The following is a 27,282-nucleotide window of genomic DNA, read 5'->3' as shown; positions in this document are numbered from 1 at the left end:
AAAAGGCAACTGAACTTCAATAATAAAATCTGAAATATTTTTTTGTTCTTTACTCCTCCTTGCTGTATACAATCAGTTACTTCTTAGAAGGCATATAGTATTTTCACAGATAATTTCCCACAAGTATTTGCGGATTTTATGACAAGCAACATAATGTTTGAAGTTCTGGATTTATGTGAGAATCTCAGATTTCATACTTTCTTCTTGAGATCATTCATAGACCACATGGTTGCAGGGAAGAATGTAAAAACTTAAAGAAACATGTTTATAAAGGATGCCCCTTTTGATCTCACAATTTTTTAGTGTCCTTACAATATTAGAGCCTTAGATTTTCATATTGGAGCACTTATTTCTGCATATATTGTGATTTTATTCACAACCATCTCGGAGGAGGTTTACCTATGAGGGCTTCTGCTAACGGTGGAGTTGGTTTGGGGAGGTGCCAAAGAACTGTCTGAAGGTCTCAGACGGACAAACGCAGGCGATGCCTGTCAGGCTGTGGGCAGGACTGCACCCCTGTGAAGTGAAGCTGGACCAGAGTTTTCATTCACAGTAGCTCAGGACCCAGCGTATTAATGCAAGACGAGGTCGACGCAGCTTATGTTGATGCGCTGGGCTAGAAACTGGAGTGCCCAGACCTGCCAGATGGGCCTGGCCCAGGCCAAGGCGGAGGTCCTGCCTGACTGACCGGCAGGAGAAGGGCAGGCAGCAGGGCTGGTGCTCTCACCTCCCATCGGCACAGGAGGAGCGGGCAGTCCCAGCCTGCGCAGGCTCCTGGGCCCCACTGCCCACCGCCATTTTGTCTTCAGAAGATGGGGCTGCACAGAGCAGGTGCTTTCCCAGGTAAGAAAGGTTTAATGCCTTTCTCTTCTCCCTAAGCAGAAGTTTTAACTTCCCCGTGCCCACAATGTTAATCATTTACAACATCTCAAACTCAACCTGATGCTGAGACCCAGACTGTGCAGGTCAAATGCAGCTACAGCCGCCAGGCCTGGAGGTGCTGGAGGTGCCGGGGCTGTACCTTCAGCCACCCCGAGAGCAGGGCTGGGCAGCTCTCAAGCAGGGCAGGGAGCAGGGCCACGGCAGTATTTAGCCCCAGAAAAGTGTGCAGAGAGCAATGAATCACAGCTGTAACATCACACGTCAGGTGGGGCTGGCAGCAAGGAGTTACTGGATTGCTTCCTCTGACCTTTGGTCCTTCCGCTGCACCTCAGTGTCCACCTTCTGTGTCAGAAACAGCGTGGCCAGCAGGACCAGGGCAGTGATCGTCCCCCTGTGCTCGGCACTGGTTAGGCCGCACCTCAAATGCTGTGTTCAGTTTTGGGCCCCTCGCTACAACAAAGACGTTGAGATGCTGGGGTGTGAAGGGTCTAGAGCACGAGTCCTGTGAGGAGTGGCTGAGGGGACTGGGGTTGTCTAGTCTGGAGAAGAAGAGGCTCAGGGGGGACCGTATCGCTCTCTACAACTCCCTGAAAGGAGGTTGCATCGAGGTGAGTGTTGGTCTTTTCTCCCAAGTAAGAAGCGATAGGATGAGAGGAAATAGCCCTAAGTTGCACCAGGAGAGGTTTAGATTGGCTATTAGGAAAAAATTCTTCACCAAAAGAGTTGTCAAGCATTGGAACAGGCTGTCCAGGGAAGTGGTTGAGTCACCATCCCTGGAGGTACTTAAAAGCGGTGTAGATGTGGCACTTAGGGACATGGCTTAGTGGTGGACTTGGCACTGTTAGATTTACAGTTGGACTCTATGATCTTAAAGGTCTTTTCCAACCTAAATGATGCTGTGATTCTATGATTCTGCTGCTGAAGCTTGCAGACTTGTTCACTTCCCCTGTGTCTCATATCATCTCCCTTTCTCCAGCGGGCATACCGACCATAGCAAGCATCCACTGGGAGGTCTTATGAGCAGGCCAGCACAGACTGGGACAGGCCATCCAGAGAGCTCATGAAACCCCAGCTCTTGGAGGGTGCCCACGCATGATGAGACAAAGCCTCAGCTCTCCCCCTCTGGCGCTGGCAGTAGTCCTGCTTTGAGCGGTGGCATGGACTAGGGACCTCCAGCCCTCTGCAGTCCCCTGCAGACAGTATTTCACTGATGATCATTCACCTGCTTCTCCCACAGCCACACCTGCTCAGTTTCCAGCTCCACCTCTAAATGCGGTACTGATGTATTTGGCCCACTCGGATAACTCCTGGAAAAAACAGGTCCTCCCAGTGCAAAATGAAGTTAAAGCTCAGCATTGCAATTTGTGCAAATCTGGCTGAGTTCAGATGCTTTTTCCTTTTCACAAGCTGTTTCTTCTGCTCCTAGCATTCAGGTTCATAAACTTCAGCATGGCATTCATCTATCCTTAAATTTGTGCAGAACTTTTGAGCCTTGATGCTTATAAACAGCTGAAGACCACCCCAGAGTCTTGGAGACAGGGTTTCAGGATAGTTGACTGTTTGCTATACAGTTGACGGATAGTTCACTGTGCGGAGTCCGTTGCCCACAGTTCACCTATTGGATGCTTTATGAAGGACTGCCTTCTCATCATCTCCATCTGTTTTTGAGTCACAACAGACGGATCAGCCAAGTGGGCTGTGGGGAGAGTGCTGCACTCCTGAGCTGGGTGAAACAACTGGCTGCGTGGAGTGAGCATTTACCTGGGATCACATAACACTTCCACCTTGAAAGAGTCACAATCTCTACACCCCGGTTTGTTTATATTTAACTTTGTAGATCTCAGCTTGTGTGTTTTGCTAGCCTAATGATGCTATACTAGTCCAACTGGATTGTGTCAGAATTTGCTGTTTACATTATACAGTCTTCACGGTTGGAAAAGAAACCAGGCACGGAAGTACAAATCGTAGTATATTGCAAGGAAATGACTTGTATGTGAAGGAAACGCTCATGCTGCTCACAAAGTTTGCAGGGCACAGATTTTAGTGATGCTGACAACAATTACTGTGCGATTTTGATGAAAAACGGTGTAAATTAAGATTTTCAATGTGAAAATTCACCACAAAAGAACTCAAACGGCCTAAACGAGCTAGCAAGGGCAGGCTAAATGAGCATGCAAAGGGCGTATTAGTGTTTTCAATTTCTAGTGGTGCTTATTTCATCTCTACAAGGAAACCCCCTCTGCCCTTCATACTTCCTTCTTCCCTTTCTACCCTGGATGCGTGACATCTCTTCCTGGGGACGACACCTCTCCCGTCCCCGGGCACAGCAAGAGAAAGCGGGCAGGAGCTCGGTATTGTTCGCAGTCCCCCTGCTGCCTCAGCAAGAAAAACGTTATTTATTTGGAGCGTCAACAGGCCACTCCCGAGCGGGACGGGGCAGGGGCTCCGGCCGGGGGCAGCGCGCCGCCGGGCCGGTGGGCTCCGCAGCGCCGGGGCCGGGACCGCACCCGCCTGCGCCCGAGGGGGCGGCCGGGGCGGGGGGCGCGCTGCTGCCCGCGCCGCTCTGTGGGGCGGCGATGCGGGAGCCTGGCCGCCGCTGGTGAAGGGAGGAAGGGGGCGGCCGGCGGGAGGCTGCCCGCGGCGGCGGGCACGGCCGGACCCCCGCCCCACTGCGCGTCGGCCCTCCACCGCCCCCGGCCGGGCGGAGGGAGGGAGGGAGGCGGGCGGGAGGGGGGAGGGCCGCGGGGCGGGGCGCGGCGCGGCGCGGAGAGGGGCCGCCCCCCCGCCCGCTCCGCTCCGCGCCCGCCGTCGGTGCCGGTGAAGGCGGCGGTGGCGGTGCCGCCGGCTCCTGCCGACTTCCCTCGGCCCGGCCCTGCGTCCCCATGGCCGGGCAGGAGTGGGATTGGTTCCAGCGCGAGGAGCTCATCGGGCACATCAGCGACATCCGAGTGCAGAACCTCCAAGGTAAATCGACACCTCCGGAGAACCGCCTCCCCCCGCCCCCGCGCCGCCCCGCGCCCCTTCCTCGCCTTCTCCCCGTGCCGGTCCTTCCTTCCCCGCCTCTCCCCGTGCCCTGGCGCGGCGCTGCTGCGGGCTCCGTGCCCGCCCCCCCGGGCCGCCCTGTGCGGGCTCCCCCGGGTCCCCGAAGCGCGGGCGGTGCGGGTGCGGGGACGGAGGAGGAGGATGGCGGGGCCAAAGTTTCGCCCGAGCGGGGCGCCGGGCCCGCCCAGCCGGCGGAGAGCCCCGGTGCAGGGGCGAGCGGCGCCGGGCCCCGCGGGAGGGACGGGGCGCGGGGGCTCTGGGGGGGGCGGCGCAGCCGGTGTCCCCGCCGCGGGGGGACGGTACCGCCCCGGGCTCCTCCTGAGGGCCGTCGGGGCGCGGGCTGCAGGCTCCGGCTCACCTCGCTCCCTCTCGGGGGGACCCTGCCGGCCGGGCGTCGGGGCGAGCGGTGCCGGGGCTCGCCCTTCGCCGCGGGTAGCGGGAGCTTTGCCTTCGGCCGCCCGCGGAGCCTGGCGGAGGCGCCCCGCGGGCTGGGGCACAGCCCGCCCTGCGCTCCCACCCGCAGGTTTGGGGGTGCGCGGCCGCAGTCGGGGTACGGCCCCGGCTCCGTACCAGCGCAGCCCGAAGGGAGCCGGGTGGCTATCTGAGTACTCAATTTAATGTGCCTTCTCATAAGCTACTGTTGAATAAACAAGGGCAGAGTTATTGGATAAGTCGTCTGCGAGATGGCAGCCCTATTCTGCCACAGGCAGTGCTGGCGGAAAGGATGCAAATACCTGGGTTGGAATGTAGCTCGGTATCAGTGTAGTAGCTCCTCCAAAGTTACGTTTGCCCCTCTCCAGCCAACTCTTTGTGACTGGCAAGGACAGCAAGAATCGATGAAAGAAGAAAAAGCAGAAGTGGCTTATGGGAGAGCAATTTGTTTAATGTAACATACCAGCCTTGATCAGCAGCTCACATTACACTGCAATGTATCTTCATGTTCCATAAAAATAATAGACTTGAATTATAGGTCATTATCTCTTCCTGTTTATGCTTAATGATATTAAGGCGCTGACTACTGGCAGAGGCAGTGCAGTTGCTGGAAATCAGTTTTGGTTTGGCTTGATTGTAGGTGATGTATAATTTATCAGAAAAGAGACTCAAATTAGCCATTCTTTCAGCTCTGATGTTATATTAATGCAGTTAACTGCTGATGGGGTCACTCCACAACATTTTAGCTTGCATCATCATAACCTCTGAAATTCAGATTTTGAGTGAAGCCAGAGCTGTTGATTCCAGGATGAACTCCCGTTGGGTTTTGACAATATCAGATTATAGTGTAATTCTACATTTCGAACTCCTGGCTCTGTCTTTTTCAATTCTGTGTGTTAGCATGGATGGTCTGCCTCTGATCTCTTGTTGCTCAAAACTGTAGCAATTAAACCAGGTTTAATCCTTAACTCGGGGGCATTTGTTGAGAAGGGATAGAAAAGAAATCTATTCCTAAAAAGAGTAACATGCTTTTGGCTTTGCCTCTCTATTATTTTTGTAAGAAGGAGTTAAACTCATTTCCCTTTCTGGAACTTAAAATGCATTTATACAGATGCACACAGCCTTATCTAAAATTCCGATAGTCTTGTAGGAGAATGTCATCCTACAGGGCAAATTCCTTTGAATAACATTATATTCATGAAAAAAGCCTCCTGTTCCCGTCTTACCATACAAAAGGAATTTTGAGATATATATTGGTTGTCACCTTGCTTGCACTACTAAATAGGGTTTTAAGAGTTTTTTGGTTTTTTTTCCCCAAGTAGGCTCTTACAGGGAGGAAAAGGCATTTTTTCTAAGGTGCCGCTCCAAAGCAAATGGTGATATCAATCACTTACAGTAGATATGATTTGTAACACATAGTTCTCACATTATCTTCTAGAGATGAAAAACATTTTACAGATGGTGAGTCTGATACTCAGGAGAGTGTGATTTTTGTCACTCAGGAGCTCAGTGGCAAAGCATGGTGCTTCTTTTCAGGATAGTTTCTTGTAAAAGGGCAGCATATGCTCTATGTTCATATGTAGTAATTAAACTGGCTCCTGCTTTATAACTCAAAATTCATTCTCTCCTCTCAAAACAATGTGATCTGAATCACTGCTGGTATCACTGTCTATCAGTTGCAGAATCAGTAATAGTGCTAGAAAGTCATGAGTCTGGGATGAAAAATTAGCTGAGGATGATGCAGAGTTTCCAGCAGCACCAGCATAGATCCTGACAGGCCCTGCTGCTTAGGGCCACACAAAGGACCTCAGGTGGTGCGAGGTCCCGTCTACTACTGCATCTCCTCTCCTGCAGCATGCTTTGCAAGACCGTCTGTGTTTAGGTGCTATGAGATTGATGGTTTGTCTTACTCCAGAATGTTCCCTTTCAATGGGACATTTTACATATGTCAGGTGGAGACTTCTGCTGCAGATGCACAGTGCCAGACAAATATGAGGTCTTTCAGGTCTGGAAGGCAGACAGGCATTGCTGTCATCCTGTGTCCGAGCTATCCCACCCAGCAGCTGATGGAAGAGCCCAAGAAGATGAGCCCAAGTGGTGATGATCATGAGAAACGGTACCACTAGCACCTGAACAGCCTAGCTGGTATTAGTTTCTGCAGGCATCACAGCCATCTGTGGTAGCAGTTTTCCATACCATTTCTGCCTCCTTTTTTAAAGGCTAAAATTATTCATTTCTTTTGAAGAGTTCTTCGTTATGTCTTAGCTAAGCTATAGAGCACTGCTGATGTAAAATACTATTTGAAGATGGCATATGCTGTTTCAGTCTGTTGCATCTTCCCTCTCTAGTTTCATAGTTCCACATCCAGGAAGGATCCAGGATGCCAGTTTCTGGGAAGTGTCAGCTCTCATGGGGATATTTTGCAGTGGTATGATCCCACTGAATTCAGGAGTTGTTTTAGGTGCACGTGCTGGATGCAGATGTAGCCTCTGGAACTGTATATTCTGTAATGTAACTGATGGGATGATGTAACATCCTTCACAGGGAGGCTAAAACTGACAGCCAGGGTTGAAATTGGCAAAATGGACTGGACATGGGGTAAAAAAAGGATGGTTTTAAAAATGGAATTACATCTGGATATTTAGACATAGGCATATGATGATGGGCTTTTACTTTCCCTTTCCATCAAGATCTGAGATTTTCCATTTTATTTTTTTCAATGAAGGAAGTGATATTTCAAAGCTGTTGCAGGTAAGTGATGTTAAAAGCCAGGCATACTGCTTCCATTCTTGACAGAGGTAATTTCAGAAAGCAGAAGCAAAAGTGACAATCTGATGGAGAAGTGGAGAGGGGAATGTAAAGTGCCAGGTGTGGTGATGCACAAACCAAGTCTCTCACTCCAGGTCTGTTCAGTTTCTAAATGCATTTAATAAACTGATATTCTTGTGCTCTTTGTTCTGTTTGTATATTATCCATAGTGATTTTCTCCACATACTGAAAGAGAAAAATGGAAAGCTTGCACAGAATATAGGAGCATATCTCAAGCAGTGGAATACTCAATAATTAATTTCCTGCCAGGAGATGGTTTTTTTTCCCTTGCTTTCTTTCATTACAACACCAGCAGGAACATTTTGTTACAACACAAGAATATTTTAAAATCTTCCCTACTGGAAGCTTGATTTAAGATCTTCAAAAATATATTCCCTAATGTGGTGAATTGCACTCACTAGAAAGAGGCAACATTCTCAGTAGGAATTATTCTCTTTTAGATGATATTTTGGTTCTGTGCTTTGCAACAGTCTGAATGTATATTTAGTAGTATGTATCTTTCCTTACATTCCTTGGGAGATGAATACTTGTGCAGTCAGATGTTTTGTCCATCTCTGGCAACCAAGTGGTGTTACCACAATTTAAAAATAATTATGGTTTTAATGTTAATTTTTTATATTTGTAACAGAGTACATGGGCTGTCTTGGTAGAATTCTATCATTCTTCTATTGGAGGACTAGACAAGGAGCCCCAAGTCCTGCTACTCATTGTTTTGCTACTTGCTTAGGGTTAAATCCAGGACCTACAAAAATCCATAGATGGTTATTCCTTGATTTCAGTAGATGTAAATACTTTCCTGAGTCTCAGGCTTGCTCTGCTGAGGGTTGCATGGGCTTCAAACATATTTGGAGGGCTATGCAGGAATATATTGTAGCGTTGTCAGAAATAATTAAAAAAAAAAGTGGTGACAGGCTGGAAGAAATAAACTGAACAATACCATCCCCATTGGTTCCTTATCCTTGCCCTAGTTTGTACCTTTGGGTGAATCACTTAGTCATAAACTCCTAGCACTCTCTGATTTTGCTTGTCTTTCCATTTGGATCCTTAAGATCTAGATTTTCTAAGCTTTGGGCAGTAGTAACTATAGCCACTGATAATGAACCCTAGCTTCCGTTGAGGTAACACGTCCTGAAGCCCATGTCTTAAGAGGTAATATGGGTGCTTATCTCATAAAAGTTAGCTCTGGCATCGAGGGTGCCTACATGTCTTTACTTAGGGGAGCTTTAAGGGATCTCTGATGGAGAACCAAAGGCAGAGCCTATAGTCAGTCTTGAAAATGTTTCTCTCAGTATTTTTGTTTATCCATTTATGTATGAAGCATAATTCTTAGGACTATTGCACTTAAAAAAAAAATATTACTCTCTGTAGTTAATTACAAGATACAGCAGCATTCAATCTGTTTGCTATAGTTTGACATGCCTTTCAAACACAGGGAAATTTACCAATAGAAGGAAACCTTTTTTAATGTATCCATTTTGACAAAAGTAAGATTCTCTAACTGTGTATTGCTTTTACTCTTCCATAACTTGTCACCATGTTCAGCAGGATTTCATTCTGCCTGTAGGCATGTTCATTTCAGCGGGGCTCTTTGTAGATTAGGGTGACATTTGGAAAGATTAAATCGCCTGGAGAATCTTACACAAAGACCTGTAGGACCACAAAGTGATCATATACTATGTAAAAGTGAAGTTAAATAGGTCTGAGAGTTATAAATGTGAACCCCCAAAATGAAAGATTCAGATCCAGGTATAAGAAACCAGAGATAATGCTGGAAACGTAAGTCTTCTAGTGGGGATGTTCTTTGTAAGGGCACTTCCATACCTGGCAGTATTTGTCAGCAATGGAAGGAATACTTACCTGCTCCAGATGTAGGAAATCCTGATGGTGAAATAAAGGAGCAGTGAGAGGTAAGGCAAAGTACAGATTACATGTTCCAGCATGCAGTTTTAACAAGGTCAATGCCTAATTTCTCTAACAAATTAGAAGTCTGGACTCTCTGTCCTATTGCGTGGATGAAATTACACCAAATTCAAATCGTGCACAGTAGCTCTGCAGGCAAATGAACTCTTACACCTGTATACTAACACTTCATCATTAAGAGAGACTGTGTTTGGCATCCAAGTGTGGATCTGACTTGAGGCATGGGGTTGATCTGCTGTCACTCGCCAGCATCACCTTCTCTTTCTTCCCTTCGTGAGCTGCTGTTCAAGTACTGACCAGCCTCAGCATTAGGAGAGCTGGTAACATCTCAGACTGTATCACTCACCTGAAGTTGAATGTCATTTAAGAACAACAGTCTTCAAAACACTGTGTTAAAACTCATGCTGATTTTAAAATGTAATGTAGTTCTTATAATTTCTCCTGCTTGTTTTTTATTTGCTCAGCTCGGACAGAAGTTCAGTTTTCTTTCTCCTAAAGACAATTTCAAGGTTATGTCACTCGCATTTTGAAGAATATGTAGCATCTACTTTGAAAGTGTTACAAAGGAATGACTTGGTTTTCTTTTTCTGTTTGAAAGACAGCTTTCTATTGGACTAGAAAAAGCAACCTTGGGCATTTTGGCTTGTCAGTGTCCATTTAAACGTTATTTATTTATGTCCTATGCTGTTTAAATTTACTGTTGTTGCAGAATGATTAAGGGCACACGTCTAAAGGGGAAGAGCCAAATGTTGTCTGTCTTGTCATGTAGAAGTCAAAAAGATTCTCAGAATTATATATTCAGGAGACAAAATTACTAGATAAGCAGTCACGTCTGTGTCAGTGCTGGGGTGGTGAAGGGCATCACAGCACCTTTTAAAAAATGTGGCTTTTTCTACAGGTCTCTTTACCTGCTATTCTATTTTTATGTCTCCCCAACCAGTTACACACAGGGACTGTAGGTGGAGGATTGCAGGATGGATTTTACTTCATTATAACTGCTGCATATTTCTGTGCAAACAGCTGAGCTATGTTTTAGCTGTAGTTCGAGGCTTTATAGCCATAAACACAAGTTTAAATTGGAATCTTCTAAGGAGGCTCATAATAGCAACAGCCTGGGTGTCTACAGAGTGCACGCCTGTGGACATGTAAGCTGCAGGCAGAGAGGATTTCTTCAGAAAACCAGAAATTCCACTGAATCTGAAAAGATGTTATCAAAACCACTTAAAAGATTACTGTAATCTCTATGGCCATTACTTGTCTTGAATCATGCCATCGAATTATTTGTTGAAATAGTGTAATATTTTGAGGATTCTGTTAATTATTTTCTACTAATTCCTATCTTAAAACATTTTTTATGCTGTAGTATCTTGAAAGTTACACTTGATACATATCAGTACAATTCAGACCCAGTGTATCTATGAACAATGAGTTACCTTTTGTTTTCTTCTAATACTGTTTATGTTAGCATCTTTTACTGTTGGTAGTCAGAAATGAGACCCTTCTAGATCAGTGTTGTTGCTTTGCTTTATTATGGCAATTTTTGTTTTTCTCTTTTGGTAATATAATTCTAGTTGTTTACAAAACAAATGCTCACTCAGTGTGCCACAGGATTAATTTCAAATAGAAACATCTATATTCCAGTTCTTGTCATCTTTAATGCATGTATCCCTTTGGATCTTCATCCTATCCTAATTAAGACTGGGGGTGAGTGCATTTTGTAGTGTCCCAAGCTGGGCAAAGAAATCCCTGCTCATGTGCAGTGTCCATTACCAGGAAACATGTCTGTTCAGTGGCGTGCTTAGATTTACACGCCAGCCAGAGCCTGGCCCTGCAGCGCAGATCCTGCAGGTTGTGTTGCTGCCTAGCTTATTCTGATGATGCTCCATAAGTCTGAGTCCATCTAGAGCCCCGCTAAAGTCGGAGGTGCTCTACCCATACCCATGAAATGCTGCAGCTAGATCAGGTTGTGTCACCAGGGCTTTCACGTGCACAGGCATTTTGAGTAGAAGGCCAAATCTTGTCTGAAGGCAGTAAACTGTACTCAGCTTGTCTTACTGGTAGGTTTGTGGCTTTTTGGGCAACTGAACTTCTCAGGTTTCTGTTAATGTTTGAGTTGGATTGGAGACTTGTAGTTACCTGGCTGTGAAATGAGTTTGGAGTGTCTAATTAACCACATCATGGTGGATGCTGTAGTGCTCCTGTTCTTAGACTGGGACCCCCAGGGTGGGTGCTCCACGTTTTAGCCAGACATATAGAAGCTCACATTTAGGTCTTGCACCTGGGATTGTCCCTCACAGAGACAAGTTCTCCCAAGCGGCTGTTGTTCATTGTGGCCCAGCAGTTGCAGTCTCCAGGTTAACAAAGAGCCCTTAAAAGAAAGTATTTTGTATGTTGCACCAGGACGAAGGTACTTACAGGGGAGAAAATGAACTTCAAATAAACTGCCTACATACATTATTCTTTTCTCTCTCCACCCAGCTTACCATCACTGTCAATGGTAACGTGGCAAGTGTTACTTTTTTGGGCCTGTCCGTCAGGATAATTCACTTGTTAGCACTTCTGGAATCTGAAAGGTCTGTGATGTGCACTAATCTTGTTATTGCTTTCTAACTCTCAAGTGTATGGTAAACTGCATTTTTGTTCTTCTAGACTTTTTTTTTCCTGTTTTCTTCAAGAAACCCAAATAACAGTACAATAAACCCCTCTGATCAGGCAGCCATGTGTCATTCATATGTTGTGAGAGCCATACTACAGCCTGAACTGTCTATTTCACGGGTCTGCAGCTGAACCTCTTGAACTTCAGCCAAAGCACAAGGACTGGTTGTGTGCACGGGCTGTCTTTCCATTGTGCACTAATGGTCAGAAAGAAGTACTTTGCCATTTTGCTTAAGTCTTTGCAAAGAGCCCCCTAAGGTGTATCAATAGGTGTTTTGCATATGCAGTCAGTGTAGTTCGCAACTAAGGGCTGATTATGCTTCTCTTGGCTCAGTGAAAAATGGGAAGGGCAAGACAGTCCTGGCACTGAGGCAGATGGAAGCAATGCCAATGCAGATAACTTTGTTAAAAACTGGTCCTTTATATGACTGCATCTGGACATGTGATTAAATCTTTTTGCCTTTTGCTGATGTTCATGATAAACGTGAACTGCAGCTACAGCTTAATAAAGATATAGTATTTATAAATAACGCAGTATGAAATATCCATTTCAGACTTACTGTCTGGGAGCTAATATATATATATATATATATATATTTATGTATATAGAAGGAAACAAACATAAATCTGTCTGGGCTGTTTGCCCAGGGAGAGTAACGAGGCAAACAGAAGTAGGCAAATGGGGCAGAGTGTGGTCCTGAAAAACCTAATGGTAGTGCAGGAGCGACTGCGGCCAGCGCCTTCATGTGATACTTAAAACTGGTGAATCGTAGAAATCCTGCCCAAATGAGAAGACGAGCTTTCAGAGACAAAATTCCCATTGACTCTCCTTTTTTGACAAGGTACTCAGTAGGCTTATTTCTGGTACAAATCCTGGGCAGTTCCAGCAGTTACTCTCCAGAGTAGCTGGGAAGCATTCAGTCCCTGTCCTTGTTCTCAGGTTCCACACCGGGTAGGGGACTTCCTGGCCCTGATGATTAGTGCCACTGAATGACATTTAGTTCCTGTTACTCTGAGGTTTTTTTAATCTTTTTTGTTTTCTTTTTTTTTAATATTTTCCTGGATACAGGACAAGGAGTGATTTGAGATTATAGGGATTCTTGTCTGAATTTTTGCATATCTGCCCATTATAAAGAAAAAAAGTTAAGGACTTAATGTTGGTTAAAAAGAACTTCTGCTCAGCCTTCTTCCAGAAGTTAGTATGATTATTGACCTTGGGTGAAAGAAGACAGAGTATGAATCTTTGCTGGCTAAGCTGCGTTTCATCCTTTGAAGGTAGATGTTCTTTTTGATGTATTCAGTGTTGGCCCTTCAAAACTTTAAAACATTGTGTGCTTATCAGAAGAATCAAAGAAGATAAGAGATATAATTGTCTTCAAAACCTGTGTGTATCAAGAGGAAGTGCCATGTTCTGGTTGCTAGTACAGCTAAGGGACGTTATAAAATCCTGTCTGTAATGCTGCAGTTGACAGAATCACTCATCATGAGTTTATTTTAAGAACTTGGAGGTCGCACCAGTGGGACTACTGTGAATTGAGGAAGTGGTTGTGACCCTGGTGTGATGGCAGCTTGCGTCTTGGAGGAGAAGGACAGTGCATGATTCCTGTGCAGTCCCGGACATCCCTGAGAGGGGCTGTCCTCAGGTGCTGAGAGATCCATATGTAGCTGGGGAGGTCTGGAAAGCTGATACCCATCTGTCTTTCAAGACTGTTTGGAAACTAATTAATGCAGCAAGTTATATCCACATTTTGTTTCAACTGGTCAGAGCTTGGGTACCTTCCAAGTCCCTGACTTTCTTTAATTTTGGGGGAGGTCTAAACATTGTGTCATAGCCTATCCCACAGATGGCTCTAGAGAAATTTTTTTTTCATGCAGGATCCCGATTTTTTTTGTGCCTATTGTGTCCTTCACTTATGCTGAGATTGATCACGAAAACCAGGTGTAGAAGTGGTCTGGATGCTCACAGCAAGCTGAGATGAGGCCCCTAGGTTGCGTCACTCAAGCCAGTAGACAGGTTTGTCATTCAGGCACTTAATTACGAGCTGAATGTTCACTTGAGCTTTTATATTCTCATTTCAGTAATGAACCAAAACTTAGGAAGAGTGACTGACTGCAGAGCTGCTGCAGTTCAGGTTCTTCGAGCCAAAGTTTCTGCTCATTTCATTTATCACACTAATGACCGGTCTTGGAGCCTAAACACAGGAGCTGCATGGAAAACACAGCTTAATGTGCTAACGTGATGTCCACATGACAGAAAGATTTGGCATGGGCTGCCCACTTCATTTTAGTTTGCCGGTCCTGCTACACATGTGTGTTCTTGCACGTTGCATCCTTACAGAAGGATGGGGCTGTAACAGATGTGGAAGTAGTATTTAATAACTGGTTTTGCAGAGATGGTCCAAGCCTGAGTTCTGCTACTCAGCCTATGGGCATCACTATTATCTTTCTTTCCCATCGCTTTGCATTTGTCTTGACTAAAACTGAGATGTGTTCTTAATACATTCTAGCAGGCATTTATTTCTATTTTTTTAGTTAGAACTACCTAACCGAATTCCTCTCTTCACCGCTTGTTTTTGTCTCCTTCACCATCTGACAGCAAAGGCAAACAATGCCATCTAACAACTCATCTGAACTGTAATACATGCATACTGCCTTCTCTATCGTAAACTTTTAAAACTTGATAATTTACATGAAGCTACAAACTCATCTTTTGTCCCAGCACGTGTCATGTTCCCATGTTTAGTGACAAGTGGTCTCCTTCTGGGTTTGCTCATGCTTGTTGGTCTTCTCTCCAGTGCACACCTGCTGGTGTGAAGGATCACCAAGTGCAATCACAATTCATTTTGGCTTGGCGTAGGGGTTTTTTTAATGCAAGAAGAACAAAATGTTTATGGAGTGGTATCAACCTGCTTTCTTCTACTTCTCCCTGTTTGTGAAGATGTATTTTTTTGAAGTCTCATGTTGATCATCTTTATGAGTTACTATTTATTATCTTCAGGTAAAACCTTCTTTTTCTCCAAGTGCTTTGGAATTACCTCAGTCAAGATCCAAATCAGCTGTGCTCCCTCTGCCTCTTTTTACTATGCTTTCAGTTCACTGAGTTTGTTCAAGGAGTTTTGTTTGCCATGGTTTGAGTATGTGTTGCTAGAAAGGAGATAAAGTGGAGCTGGGGAGGAAGAAAACTTGCTACTAGAAGCTGGAAGAGGGTAATTCATGATGAACATCTCCAGGAACTATAATTTGTTTTCCTTGAGAAGTATATATGCTAATAAAAGCTTTCCGTTTGCATGCATAAATGAATTGGATTAAATTTTAGCCCAGCCTGAACTTGCTGTCAAATCGTGCTCTTCTGTTCAGTTCTCAGAATCATCCGAATGTTATTTTAACAGAGAGCAATGCTGCATCTGCTGTCCTGAAACTCTGTGTCCCTTGGGTACAGGTCTGAAAGAGCTTGATGGGGTAGAGGGGAAGACCAAGGGAGAGCTTGTTTAGGGCATGGATGAGATGTATTTATCTTGCATGAATGTAGAGAGGTATCTGCCTAAAGATGTCTGCCTGCCCTGGATGATTAGAAGGGTATGTTCTACAAGAGAAGGAAGGTCATAGAGGGGTGATGCACTTCATTGCCTCATCTCGAAATGTGGTCTATAATTGAAGCTCTGCGATACCTGGGAGTGTAAGCTGCCTTGACTTGAAGCTGGTGTCTTGCGGCCTTATATAAATAAGCCGTTCTGACCTGCTCCTGGAAGACTCCTTTTCTTCTTTTCCCAGTTGCTCAAGCTCTTTGGTATTTGTCTGGTGATCGCCATCTAGGCTTGGCTTCATGGCCTGAGCAGAGGAAAGCATTGCTATTTAGTCTCATGATTCTTTGAGATGAGTTATTAATATGTAAAGGAACAAATAGATGACAGCTGCTTTGCTGAGCCGTTTTCCCCCGGTTTCTTAATCTCTCCTCCCCCTGGAGCATGGGAAGTGCTGAGACCTGGTAACTCTTGAAATAGCCTCGAGTCTTCCCTGGGCAGGGCCTCCCCACTGCACATGGGTGCTGACTTGCAATCAGCATGTGCGTAGGAGCTGATCCATCGCTTAAGGCTTCTTTGGGAACCCCAAAGAACAATAATATCCTGTTGACTAGGATTTTGCTATTTATATCCATCAGCTGAGTAGCCGCCTCCTCTGCCAGCTCCCTAGTTACCAGTCTGTAAATCTCTCTTTGGACCATGTTGTGTGTTGCATGGTTGACAATATGATTTAATTTCAAGACGAATTTGTTTGAGACACTTAGAAAGGCAAATGGATAGATGAAGAAAGGTGTCAGCTTTTCTTGCTTTGTTTACTTGTTGGCTTTTTGGACATCAGGCAAAGAGACTAGCAGGAAGCGAACCTGCCCTGTAAGGGTAGCATTAGAAGACAGTACAAACCTATATTAATGCAAAGAGAAAAACAATTAGATCCCTTATAGGTATGTTTGTGGAGAAGTGCTGACATAGACTTGTCAGATTAAAGACTGAATTCTGCCACCCACATACTCTCCCAGCAGTTTATTTCTTTCTTTTTCCCTACTTCGCCCTCCCCCCCCTCTTTTTTTTCTGCAATAGATTTTCGATCTACTTGAGTAGAAAAGGTGTAATCTCATTCCAGAAAAACCTTTCCATGGCTTTGGAACATAGGCAAAAACATGTCAAATTTAGCCTGGTATTTTCTAGGCTGCTTTTTAAAAGGTAAGCCTTTTGAGAGAGCTGTACAATTGACTTCGAAGAGAAAAATTAGTCAAACCTGTGGGAGTCTGCTAGGGTGAAGTGAAAAGAAAGCAATTATTTCACTGAGAGCTTTTATGAAGATTTTTGAGGCTCCTATCACAAAAGTCTGTTAATAATGGGACTTAGTTATAAAGTTCAATTGCATTGGCTCAGATACGGATAAACCCTGTTATGGGGGTAAGGGCTTAAACCTGATCTGAATCAGAAGAAGCCACTACTTCTAGTTGGAGTTATTTTTAACCATATGAACATGGATGATGTAGTTGCCTAGTTTTGCTTTGGTGCTATGCTGCATGACCAGAGACCAGGTAGTTTCTGAAGACATTGCTAGTGTTCACCAGGGAAGCACTGTATAGCTTGGCTTCCCAATTCCTTCTTCTCCGCGCTTTGGGAAATTGATAGTTGTGCACAGCTCCCCTCCCCTGTGCTATTGCTCCCCAGCTCTGCCTTTTGTGGTTTTCTAGTGCATATAGATGCTCCTTGTTAAAGCACTGCAAGCAAAAGACAGGGCACGTTCGGCAGTTAGTGAACTAGGAATACTTCGAGAAATCAGTATATTTTCTGAAACCATTTTCTAATTATAGTGAAAGCTTTCTGCTTATAGAAAGTTGGGAGTGTTTTTGGTACCATCTGGATACCTAAGCTTGGACAACAAATCACTTCTGACATAATGACGACAGTGTATAATACTGTGTTTTTCTAACCCATGTCTCATTAATGTGGAAGCACATGGATTTTCCTGCAAAATGTTGATTCACCATCTGTGCTAGTATTATTTGTATGAAGTGAAAGACTGCCCTTTGTGTTGCAATTGCAGTGGACCCATTCTGCTTTTCCCGACTTCTCTCTCTTGGACCAAATGGGTAGGTCACAGGACAAAATAAAACTACACCAAATGGTACTTACTGCTAATGCTTACTTACCTTACTTCCATGTGGGAGCTGTCAAAATTTATTAACGGTGGAACTCACATGATTAAGTGACATTTTTCTGTTGTTCTCACTTTCCCTTTCCCATGCTCTGGCTTTCGTTTGCTTATTTGGGCTGTAAACCCCTGGTCTTGGGGAAGCTGAATTCCTTGTGTGCTCCATGTAGATGTCACAACCTAAGTCAACGAGTGTGTAAAGGACGGTAACATTGCTAGAGTTAAAATGGTATAGGAACAATGGTATAGGTGAGAGTCTCCCATGGAAGGGGTTGCAGCTTGGTTTGAGCTGTGTTGCATCTGAATTATAAAGTAGCTTAGAGGTTACTTACCTTCAGAGCTAGGCATTGGCATTTTGAGTCTGGTCTGAGTCTGGGAATCCTCAGCTTCATTCTACTTCTCCACTAACATTTGAACTGTTCTTTAAATTCTTCTGCCTTCATTGTGAGTCTTTTTATATTTACGGATTAATAGTTAAGATCCTTATATAGAATGTGTTTCAAAGCAGTCTTGACTCTTCACAATCATGTGATCTGAAGTATCCCAAGAAAGATGTTTTACTTGCACTGAAACTTTATTCCGCTATCATATAATTGTTAGCTTCATTCATACTCACAAGTCAGTTCTGATGGTTTCCAGATGAAACCCATCAAACCTAGGAATCTTTAACCATCTTTTCTTCATCTCTCTCGAGTCTTTTTGCTTTTTCGTATTCTTGACCCTGAGAAATAGATGGAATGTCTTTAAGTAAATGGGTATATTAGCAGTACAAATTTAATCTGCTTCAGTAAATTCATCAACTCGGTATCACTCACCAAAGTAAAATTAAGGGACAGATTCTGTTTTTTGTGTCCTTTCAGTAGTTCTATTTCTGCAGTCTCATGGAGATAAGCTGCTTTATGGAAAATACTGATCTGCATTTTATTAATGAGTTTTTAAGGTAATTTTGATACATCAGTAAATGATACCAAAGGGGAAGGAGAGGGCTTAAAAAGAGATTCTTTCTGATGGGTTTTGAAAGGGATGCAGAGTATCAGTTAAGGGGTTAGACTTCTCTAAGGATACTGCAGGGGAAGACAGTTACAATAGGACAGCAAGAAGATGACTGCTCTAGAGGGGCTGGAACTGGACAAGCTGGTACAGCAGGAAGGCAACTGATCCTTGTGCTTTAAAGGTAAGTCCATCTGTCTTTTGACAGATCAGTTACTCTAACTGGATGCAGTAACAGACTGGAAACAGCAATAGCAAAGCCTTTCTTAGCTCCTTGAGGTTAACTTCTGGTGAGGTCTAACAAAGAGAAGCAACAGTGGCTGGCAGCAGTCGGCAGGGTATTGTCAGAGAATTGGCTGGAATAGTGTTTTCTGAAACAAGAAAATGTGAGTAGGGGAGACTTGAACATGTAGGTAGTTAAAAGCCTACGATTTTGCCTGCTGGGATGAAAAAGTCTAAGGGTGTTTGCTGGGAGCATGGAGGGGGAGGTGGTTATGGCATGGGAAGCTAAAAGGTACTTTGATGCTTTGTTCTTGACTTAGCTCCACCAAATTATGCACGTGCACAAACTTCTGTAACTATAAGCTGTTACACTTGCCTTCATCCTCCCTACTTGTTGTATTAATATCTTTGTCTGCAACTAGGATCTGATCTTGCACCCACTGAATTTTTTGCCATTGAGCTCAGTGGGGCTAAATCTGGCTGCTGAAGTAAAGGAGCTGCTCATCTCTGCCAGTGTCACATGCACAGAGCTGCGTACTAAGGCTCTGAGCACAGTGAGGGTCCTCCAAGGGCCTCAAACCCTCCAAGGTTTATATAAACGTATCTGTCTGCGGTCCAAACCCCTGAATATACAGAAACACATACCAGAATTAGATCCAGATCCTTGGATCAGCCTGATACCCCATGCATTTGTCCTTGGTTGGCATGTTGTCAGATGGGCGAGCAGCACATCTGTGGAAGAGGGGTGATTTGGAAGTCCCTAGGTGCATGTTACAATAGCTTTATGCATGTATTTGCCTAGGTGTAGGAGTCATTATTATGGCTTCTGGCCTACTTCTCAGCAAAGCAATTAACAAGTCCGAAAGGTCTTGCCTTAAGGCTCTCACAAGCCATGAATTATACATTTAATTCTGTATCCTCCCTTCCATTTCTCTAACACACTTTTTCAGAAGATAATGTAATGTTATTTTCACCTCATACAAAAATATGACAGCCTGGTTCTCAGAGCAGGAAAGCAGAAAAGCCTTTCCGTCATCTCTTCACAACATACAATATTTTTTTTACTTTTTTTTCTTTTCAGATGGTGTTTATGAAAGAAAATCGTTGTTGCTAGACAATAATATCTTTAGGCTATTCAGTACCTTCCCTGATGAGAGTCCTGAGAGAAACGGCAATCTGCTGGGCATTCACCAGCAACAGCTGCTGCCTGCCTGACACCATTAAAACACAGATTTAGCATTTATTTACAGTACCACGGAGCAATGAACCTGGCCACTGTCACTCCAATATAGTGTAGCTAAGGAATAACATAGACTGCATTTACATGAGTACACTCAAAAGTTAATCCAAATTAACTTTATGAAAGTCGATTAACTAAACCGCTCTGGATGCTGGCATCATGGTGGTTCCTCTGGCTGTACCTCAGCTGTTTATAGTTAAATGTAAACTGAATTAGGGATGGGTTTTTTTCCTCTGCTAGTGTTTTACTTGAGACAAGCTGTTAATGTTGCGGGTCTTATCGCTGCCTTTTGGAAGATGACCAGAGTCCTGGCAGCAGATGGTAGTTGCGGAGCAGTGAGAGTGGCAGAGGAGAGGACCCTGACCAAGTTCGGACTGTTGAGCCAAGCGTGTGCTTTGTCCCAGGATCAATACATGTGGAGCTGGGCTCAGTCACAGCTGCTGGTGCTGGAGGCTGTGCTGGGAGAGGCAGGCAGAGGAGCAGTTTAGCTGGAAAAGCTGAACACAGAGCCCTGTCCTGCTGGAGCGGTGGGGCTGAGGCTAATTTGTGTGCAATTCTGGCTTTTGCTTTTGTCGTTGCCTTGAGGCAGTGAGGAGGAGTTGTGTGGCTACTCTAAACAAAAATAGGCTAGGAAAGAAATTCATGAGTATTTCTCTGCATTTCTGTCTCAACGAGAAGCTCACTGGGGATGCTTGAGCTCTCCTTAATAATAAGGACACTGAAAAGGGGCTGCATGTCTGTGTGTGGGGGGTGCAGCTGACAAGGCAAGGTTATATACCTTAATGTGTCTGGTTCCTGGAAGGAGTTTATTAGTCCTCTCCAGACTTTGGGATGCTCCAGGGAAAATTCTGCTTCTCTAAACTTTTCTGTGTATCCCTACACTGCCCCATGGCTATACATTAGCTGTTCATCTGCTGATCCATGGAATACAATTATTCCTCCAGCCTTGTGGAAAATGCTCTCCTAATTCAGTGCCATGACAGTGAATATGGGGGGAAAAAATGGCTTTCAGCCATTTCAGGAGCTTGCAGCTACCGCCTCTCGGGAGTCCCTGAGGAATCCTGCATGCACGCGAGGGAGCCAGCTTGTCTCTCAGATCAGTTATTTGGAAGACAGAGCCACCCACACTAGCGATGGTAATTCGGGGCAGTGTCAGCTGGGAGGTAATTTGGTCCCAGGGCCCATCGTTTTGCTGCTGGGGATTCTCTGCGGATGCCGTGATTGCAGCGTGTGGGGGTGGAGAAACTCACAGATCCAAGCTGGTGAAATTATACAAGCTTTGTTTCCAGTACTGGTGTTCCCATGCTTTCTTTGCCCTTCTGCACTGAAAATCAGTGATCAGATGAAAATCATTTGTAAACTGAGACTGCTTTTGGACTTGTAAATGTAAAATTTAATTGTTAGGATGAGAAATATTTGGATAGTGAAGTTGCTGCCATGATATAAGCAAGGCAAGGTTTGTAGAGAGAGGTAATATCTTTTATTAGCCTGGTTGATAAGTTGCTTTGTTGTTTTTCCAGCTGCTCTTTGTTGGCTTAATAAAAGCTCCTGCCTCACCTCAGACTTTTTATTCTGGCATGCTTGTCTGAGTAATAGAAATCAATGAAGTTAGCCTAGTGCAAGTGGTCATGTTTCCAGACTGCAAACTATGAAACAAACAAATTCAATGTTAATTTGTATAAATCCATATTATTTATTGCCTTTCTTGTGTTGCTTTTGTTGGCTAATTTGTGACTATTGAGGGAAAAAAAATATGTTCTTTCATTTATACAGAGTAATCTCTTGAAAATATATCATTGCCTCAATAGTATGACTACAAATAAGTAAGATTATAGCAGTGACTGACTGAGAATAACAAGTAATCAAAAAGCACAGTTGGAATCTAGCCTGACTGAAATTACAAAGTGTGAAATTTTGGTCTGGATAGGTAGCAAACGGATGGATTAAATTAAAACTGTAAGTAGGAGAACATTGTTTAGCTATGCTGCCATAACCCGAGTTTTACGGGGTCTGCCTGACCCATGAACGAAGTCACCCAGCAGTGTTTTGTGGTAAAAATCAACGCATAAAATGTGCCTATCCGGCTTGCAGGCTAGTTAGTAATTCCAGCATGTATAATGTATCAAAACAAGAAGTTTAATTGCTTGAAATGTAAATATTACAAATCATACATACAATTTCCCTAGCTTATTTGACTGTGTAGGGCAAGGCCTATTTGAAGTTCATCCTACCTTAGTTTGTTTATGCATGGAATATACTTGAGCAGTACTCCAGGGAGGGGGCACAAGCAAAGGCTGGGAGATACCTGAACGTCTCCCAAGCCCTCACCTGGCTGTCGATGTTGTTCCAGGGTCAGATGTTCCCAGGAGCCATGTTTGGACCGAATTAACTTTTTCTGTTCTTGCGATGGCTAGCAGAGCAAAGTGGAAATGTACTTGAATTTACTAAAGCAAGACTTGATCTACTGGTGACAGAATCGCATCTGGGAGAGCTTTGGTGTAAACAGTAGGGAAGCTGTCGGACTGCTTGCTTTGAAACTATTTTGTCAAACATTTGATGAATGTTGATGAAACTTGATGAAAACACAGTCTATTCCTACCTGCAGTCACCGTAACTGTTGGTATTACACACCTGGAAGGTCCCTCTTGTTGACCTAGCCCTCATTAAAGCTGTGTGTTTCTCATAGCTGCGACTTAATGACGGACACTTTGAGTCGTGGCACTTTTGCTGTGTTGTGGGTGTGATTCCTGAACCTAGCTGTGCTGTCTTGTAAGACCCACAGGACTTTCTTTACAATTTTGGCTTCATGGGTGGCCTTTCTCTCTCTTAAGTCCTAGATGTCTGGAAGTTGGACCTCCTCATCTAGCTCTGTAGACTTCCTTTGAAGCTGTGATTTTTCCCCATTTTTGAATGGTTGGTTGCAGTACGTGAGAATGTGAAATGATGAATGCTGGGCTGGGAAGACTCTCATTTGCTGTGAGAGAATTAGGCTCAATTTCTGCCCCTCCTGTAACTCTGCAGACACAGAAAAAGATTTGGGGCCAGCAATGTAAATGCTGTAAACTACAGTGTAAGCCCTGCTGCTGCTGGGCTGGAAGGAGCAGCAGGGAGGAGGCAGCGGTTGCCCTGATTTCCTTGTGACAGAGTCGGCAAACACTAATCCTTCTCTGCCAAAGGGAAGTCACCCCACTTGCTTGCAGGGAGCCCTCAGTCACGTCAGCCTGTGTTTGTGTCGTACACGGTACGAGAACAAATAAAAGAGCAGAGTGTTCTCAGCTGAGCTCCCCCCTCCTCCCCGTCCTACATAAACACTGCCTTGTTTAGGCAGCTTGGCTAGTCATTTTTATTTCATTTTGCCAGTGCAAACTCCTTTCCTTTTTCTCCCGTGGTGTTTATAGAAGAGTCTGATCCATCTATTAATCGCATGTGGTCCTTGCTTGCCATGTCTGACTTGGAAATCTCCAGGTTTGCACACCTGCACCATCCTGGGTGAAGACTGTAATGTTACCAGCGAGAGTTGATTCTCCCCTGCCATGCTGTATTCTGAACTTAGCCTTATCTGCTAATCCAAGTTCTTGTTTTCTTTCCTAATGCAGACTGAATATCAAGTACTTATGAACAGGTAAAACTGTGCTAGAAGAGTCAATCAGGGTAATGCTGAATTAATGGGACAACTAAGTGGAAAAAAACCCCTGGGTATAGTTGGGATGTTAATCTCTGGAGCAAGGCAGGGTGCTCAGACTTACTTGGCAACGATCCATCACGTTTCATGTAGCCCCAAAGAGCAAACTGCTTGCCCCTGTGGAAAAGGGCAAACAACTCTACCAAATCTGAGTGTCTGTTAATCTAAAAAAACCCCTCCTTGTCTGGTGATTTTAGTCTTTTTTTTCTTTTGTTACGTTGTTCCCTTTGCCTCTTCTTCCCCATCCCACCAGACTGAAAACATACAATATCATTAAATAACTTCTATTGAAATTTGAGCTCTGATAATTGAAAAACTGTTCTTGCAGAGCTCATTGCTTTTCATAGCCAAGCATGCAAGTGTGGAACAGAAGGCAATTCTAGTCCTTCCTCCCTAAAAAAAAAAAATCTTTCTCTCAAAGAGAGAATTTTTGTGTGCAGAACTTCAGCAACACTCAAAATGTAACTTTGTTCTAATGATGTTAACATTTTTAAGCAGCCATTGAAGTGGTATTGCAAGAAAAACAAAAACAAAAACAAAAAAACCCCAAAACACAAAACCCAAAAAACAGTGGAAAGCCCCCACAACACCCACTCAGGTAGGTGCTAACTCCTCTCAAAGAGCTGCCTGACTACGGGCTCCCTGTCACTTCTACCTTAGCATGGTGTGCTACCTTGTACATGTCTAAACTATGTTGAGCTTGTCTGGAAGGAGACTGGAAGTGCTTCAGGGTAGGAGCTCTGTGTGTGTGTGCGTGCGTGTATAGCTATGCAGTCTGGATCAAACTCTCTTTGATTTCAAGCTCTGCTAATAATTAACCCTCAGCTTGTAATAACTATCCAGCATAATGATAACCACACTGCTGGCTCTTGTCCACAAGGTTATTAGGTACCTACTACACAGCACATGCCTTCCACTCCATGTCTGAGAGCTGGTGTCTGTGAATGTGAATGAATGTGAGAGAGTCTAAATTAGGCACACTTTCCAGTATCTTTTTCCAAATTCTGTTACTTCATAGGCAGATGTCAGTTCATCTGTCCTTTGACCTGTTGTGTCAGGCTTGGAGAGCATTCTTCTTGCACAGACTTCATTAGAGCTCTTGAGCATGCACTGTGGGCTGTGCTCTCCTGTTTGCATTAGCGGTGGTGCTTTTTCATGTTAAACTGCTTTGACAGTGAACTGTGCAAGATTTAAGTCCACATCTGTTTTATCTAGACCATTTTTTCCTTCTTCCATGTTATGTGAGGGTGGGTAAGCGACGCAGTAGTTGGGTCTCTGTGTTTCTAATCATTCTTTCTTTCCAGCTCCTTGAGGTATGGAAGGCACAGACAGGCATTAAGTGTGTTTATTGCTGCTGATCACTGATGCTTTGGCAGCTCATGTAGGAAACATTACTAAGTAGTGCAGAAATTAATGTCATTTTTGCTTAAAATATCATCTGCTTTAAATACCCCCTGCTCTTTGTTGTTGGATGGTTATTTCCTTTGCCCTAGCTGCATGCCCTGAACTGATTGTCATCAGAGGCGAAATCCTGGCACAGGCAACTCCACTGTGGAGCTGCGTGATTGACTCTCATTCTGGTGGCTGAAACTTAGCGAGAAGAAACTTTCCATTGCAAAGCAAAGGGAGCTCACGCAGCCTGGGAAGGGGGAAGGGGAGCAGAAAACTCGTCTGCCCCCCTGCCTGCACCTGACCCGGCACAGTGACCCCATGTCTCGCTCTGCAGATGGACCCGCTTCAGTCCCCCAAGTAGCCGATTTACAGCCTCTCCTTAAGTGCATGTGTGAAGGAAGGGGAAAACTGAGCTGTAGTTAATCTCATGTTTCTAAGCAACCAGGTAATTCTCTGCAGCTGATTCCTAAAGGGAAATTCCTGTTTTCCTTTGCCCCTGCTCAGCAGCAGCAAGGGACACCTTCCTCTCTGCCTTGTCCGGCTCATGGGACATGAGGACCAGCTGTTCAGCATTTCTCCAAATGTTGTGGGGGAGGGTGAGGAAGCAAAAAAAGGAAGCTTTGTTAATGGTCTATAACAGGTAAGAGGGTGTTCATTGCGAAATCAGTGGAATAGAGGGAGTGTGGAAAGGTTAAATGTTTTACACAGGGCTAAACTGAACATCTCGGTCACTACTGCGGGCTTCCTCTGCTCCAAAAAGATCAAAATGTCTGAATAATGTCTTGAAAATCCAGTTTACAGTGAAACCTCTGTTTGCTCTGAAGTTTTGGTGATAAAAATGACTGAATTCTGTTCCGAGTCTGTCTGAGCTCCTTGGAGTGACTATAAGGGAGTAGTCTTTTATCAACAAAAGATTCCTAAACTTGAGACTGTAGAAGTAGGAGTAGGAGGAAACAGAGATCAAATGAGATCTCTGAGCTTCTCTGTTGTCTGAAGGATGTGAATGTCTGGTTGGGGCTCCAGAATAATAATTTTGAGAGTTTTTTGGTTTGTGTTTTTTTTTTTTTTTTAAGGAAGCCACATGAACCGTGTACAAGCAGTTAAACTGCAGGGACCTAAATTTGCTCAGCTCAACCACTAGTGAAAATGATGTGTGGTGAACACGGAGGTGTGCTGGAGTGGTGCAGGAAACTGGGCAATTAGCTATAGTCCCAGCTCCAGCCCCAGTGGGGAACCTTGGTGCCTGCTCAGTGAAGTGGGGTTGGAGAACTTGAGAAATTCTCCTGTGGGCCCAGGGACATGTTTCTCTGTTGCTGAAGGCTGCCCATTTGACCAAATACAAATGTGAGTTAGACTGGCCGGGGGGGTAGGAACCAAGGAGTATGATAGTAGTCAACAGGAGGGAATATAGTTAAGAGAAATGGGCACACCTTGGCCATGTAGGACAGATGCATCACTGTCTTAACTTGCCTGGTGTCTGATAATCTGAAGCACAACTGAGAACTGGTCCCTGTTCTGTGTATTGATAAATATGTGCTTTTGGCTGCTGTTGCAGATGAGATTCTGGGTCAGATGGACATTTAGGTCTGATCCGCCCTTCCCACTGTCCAGAAATATGCATACTAAACCACTTGCCGGAGAGTTTTACAGCTTGGTTGACCAGATACTGGGAGCACATGGCTTTAGAATATGTCTACAAGACTGATGTGTTTAAGCCTTTAACAAGCATGGCAGTTTACAGGGTGGAGTATTGGAGTAGGCAAACCTTTTGACAATATTGCTTCACAGTACATTGTATCTGGAGTTGTAACTTGTGGGAAGGGTATTCGTGAGATGGACTTGCCTTTGGCTCCAGTGCTGACCAGGCATAGTGCCTTGTCCCGTGTACCTCCTTGCCGACCCCAGAAGAGCCACAGAACCACGCTTCTGTAATGGGCAAGCAGCTTCTTCCCCAGCATCACCCTGGCACTTAGCTGGTTTGCTTACTTGTAACACAGCTGAAGGTTCATGTAGACATGACCAACTGTATGGCTGCCCTGCCCATCGTGTAGCCTGTGCGTGGGCTTGCCTTGCGTGGCATTGTGCAGGGGAACACAACCAGGCATGCCCGACACTGGCCAGTTTTTACTTCAAGGCAGGAAATGATGTCAGGGCAGATTACATGAAATGGCCAGGAAATCTTCCAGTGAACTCATTTTAATCTTGGGACTGGATATGTTTATCTCTTTTCATGTAGCCGTACAAGAGCATGTATCACAGGGCAGCGTGGTTCACAGGCTTCCGCTGTGGAACTAACACCAGCATAGCAAGT

The 27,282-nt window shown here is 44.6% G+C and overlaps 1 protein-coding gene across 2 annotated transcripts in view; it reads left to right on the top strand.

Moving 5' to 3' along the window:
- Positions 1-3,649: 3,649 nt before the first annotated feature.
- CLMN (calmin) overlaps positions 3,650-27,282 on the top strand; it is a 76,892-nt gene continuing 53,259 nt past the window's right edge. The window contains exon 1 of one of the 2 annotated variants that reach the window (XM_055816518.1): positions 3,650-3,846. In XM_055816518.1, coding sequence (XP_055672493.1) covers positions 3,765-3,846 — 82 coding nt within the window. In that variant the 5' untranslated portion in view covers positions 3,650-3,764. Of the gene's footprint in view, positions 3,847-18,476; positions 18,620-27,282 lie in introns of those variants that run through there. The other variant, XM_027777061.2, reaches the window with a different exon arrangement.

This window comes from Falco peregrinus, chromosome 1, assembly GCF_023634155.1.
Source record: "Falco peregrinus isolate bFalPer1 chromosome 1, bFalPer1.pri, whole genome shotgun sequence".
NCBI lineage: Eukaryota > Metazoa > Chordata > Aves > Falconiformes > Falconidae > Falco > Falco peregrinus.
This window is presented reverse-complemented; position numbering and strand designations above follow the sequence as displayed.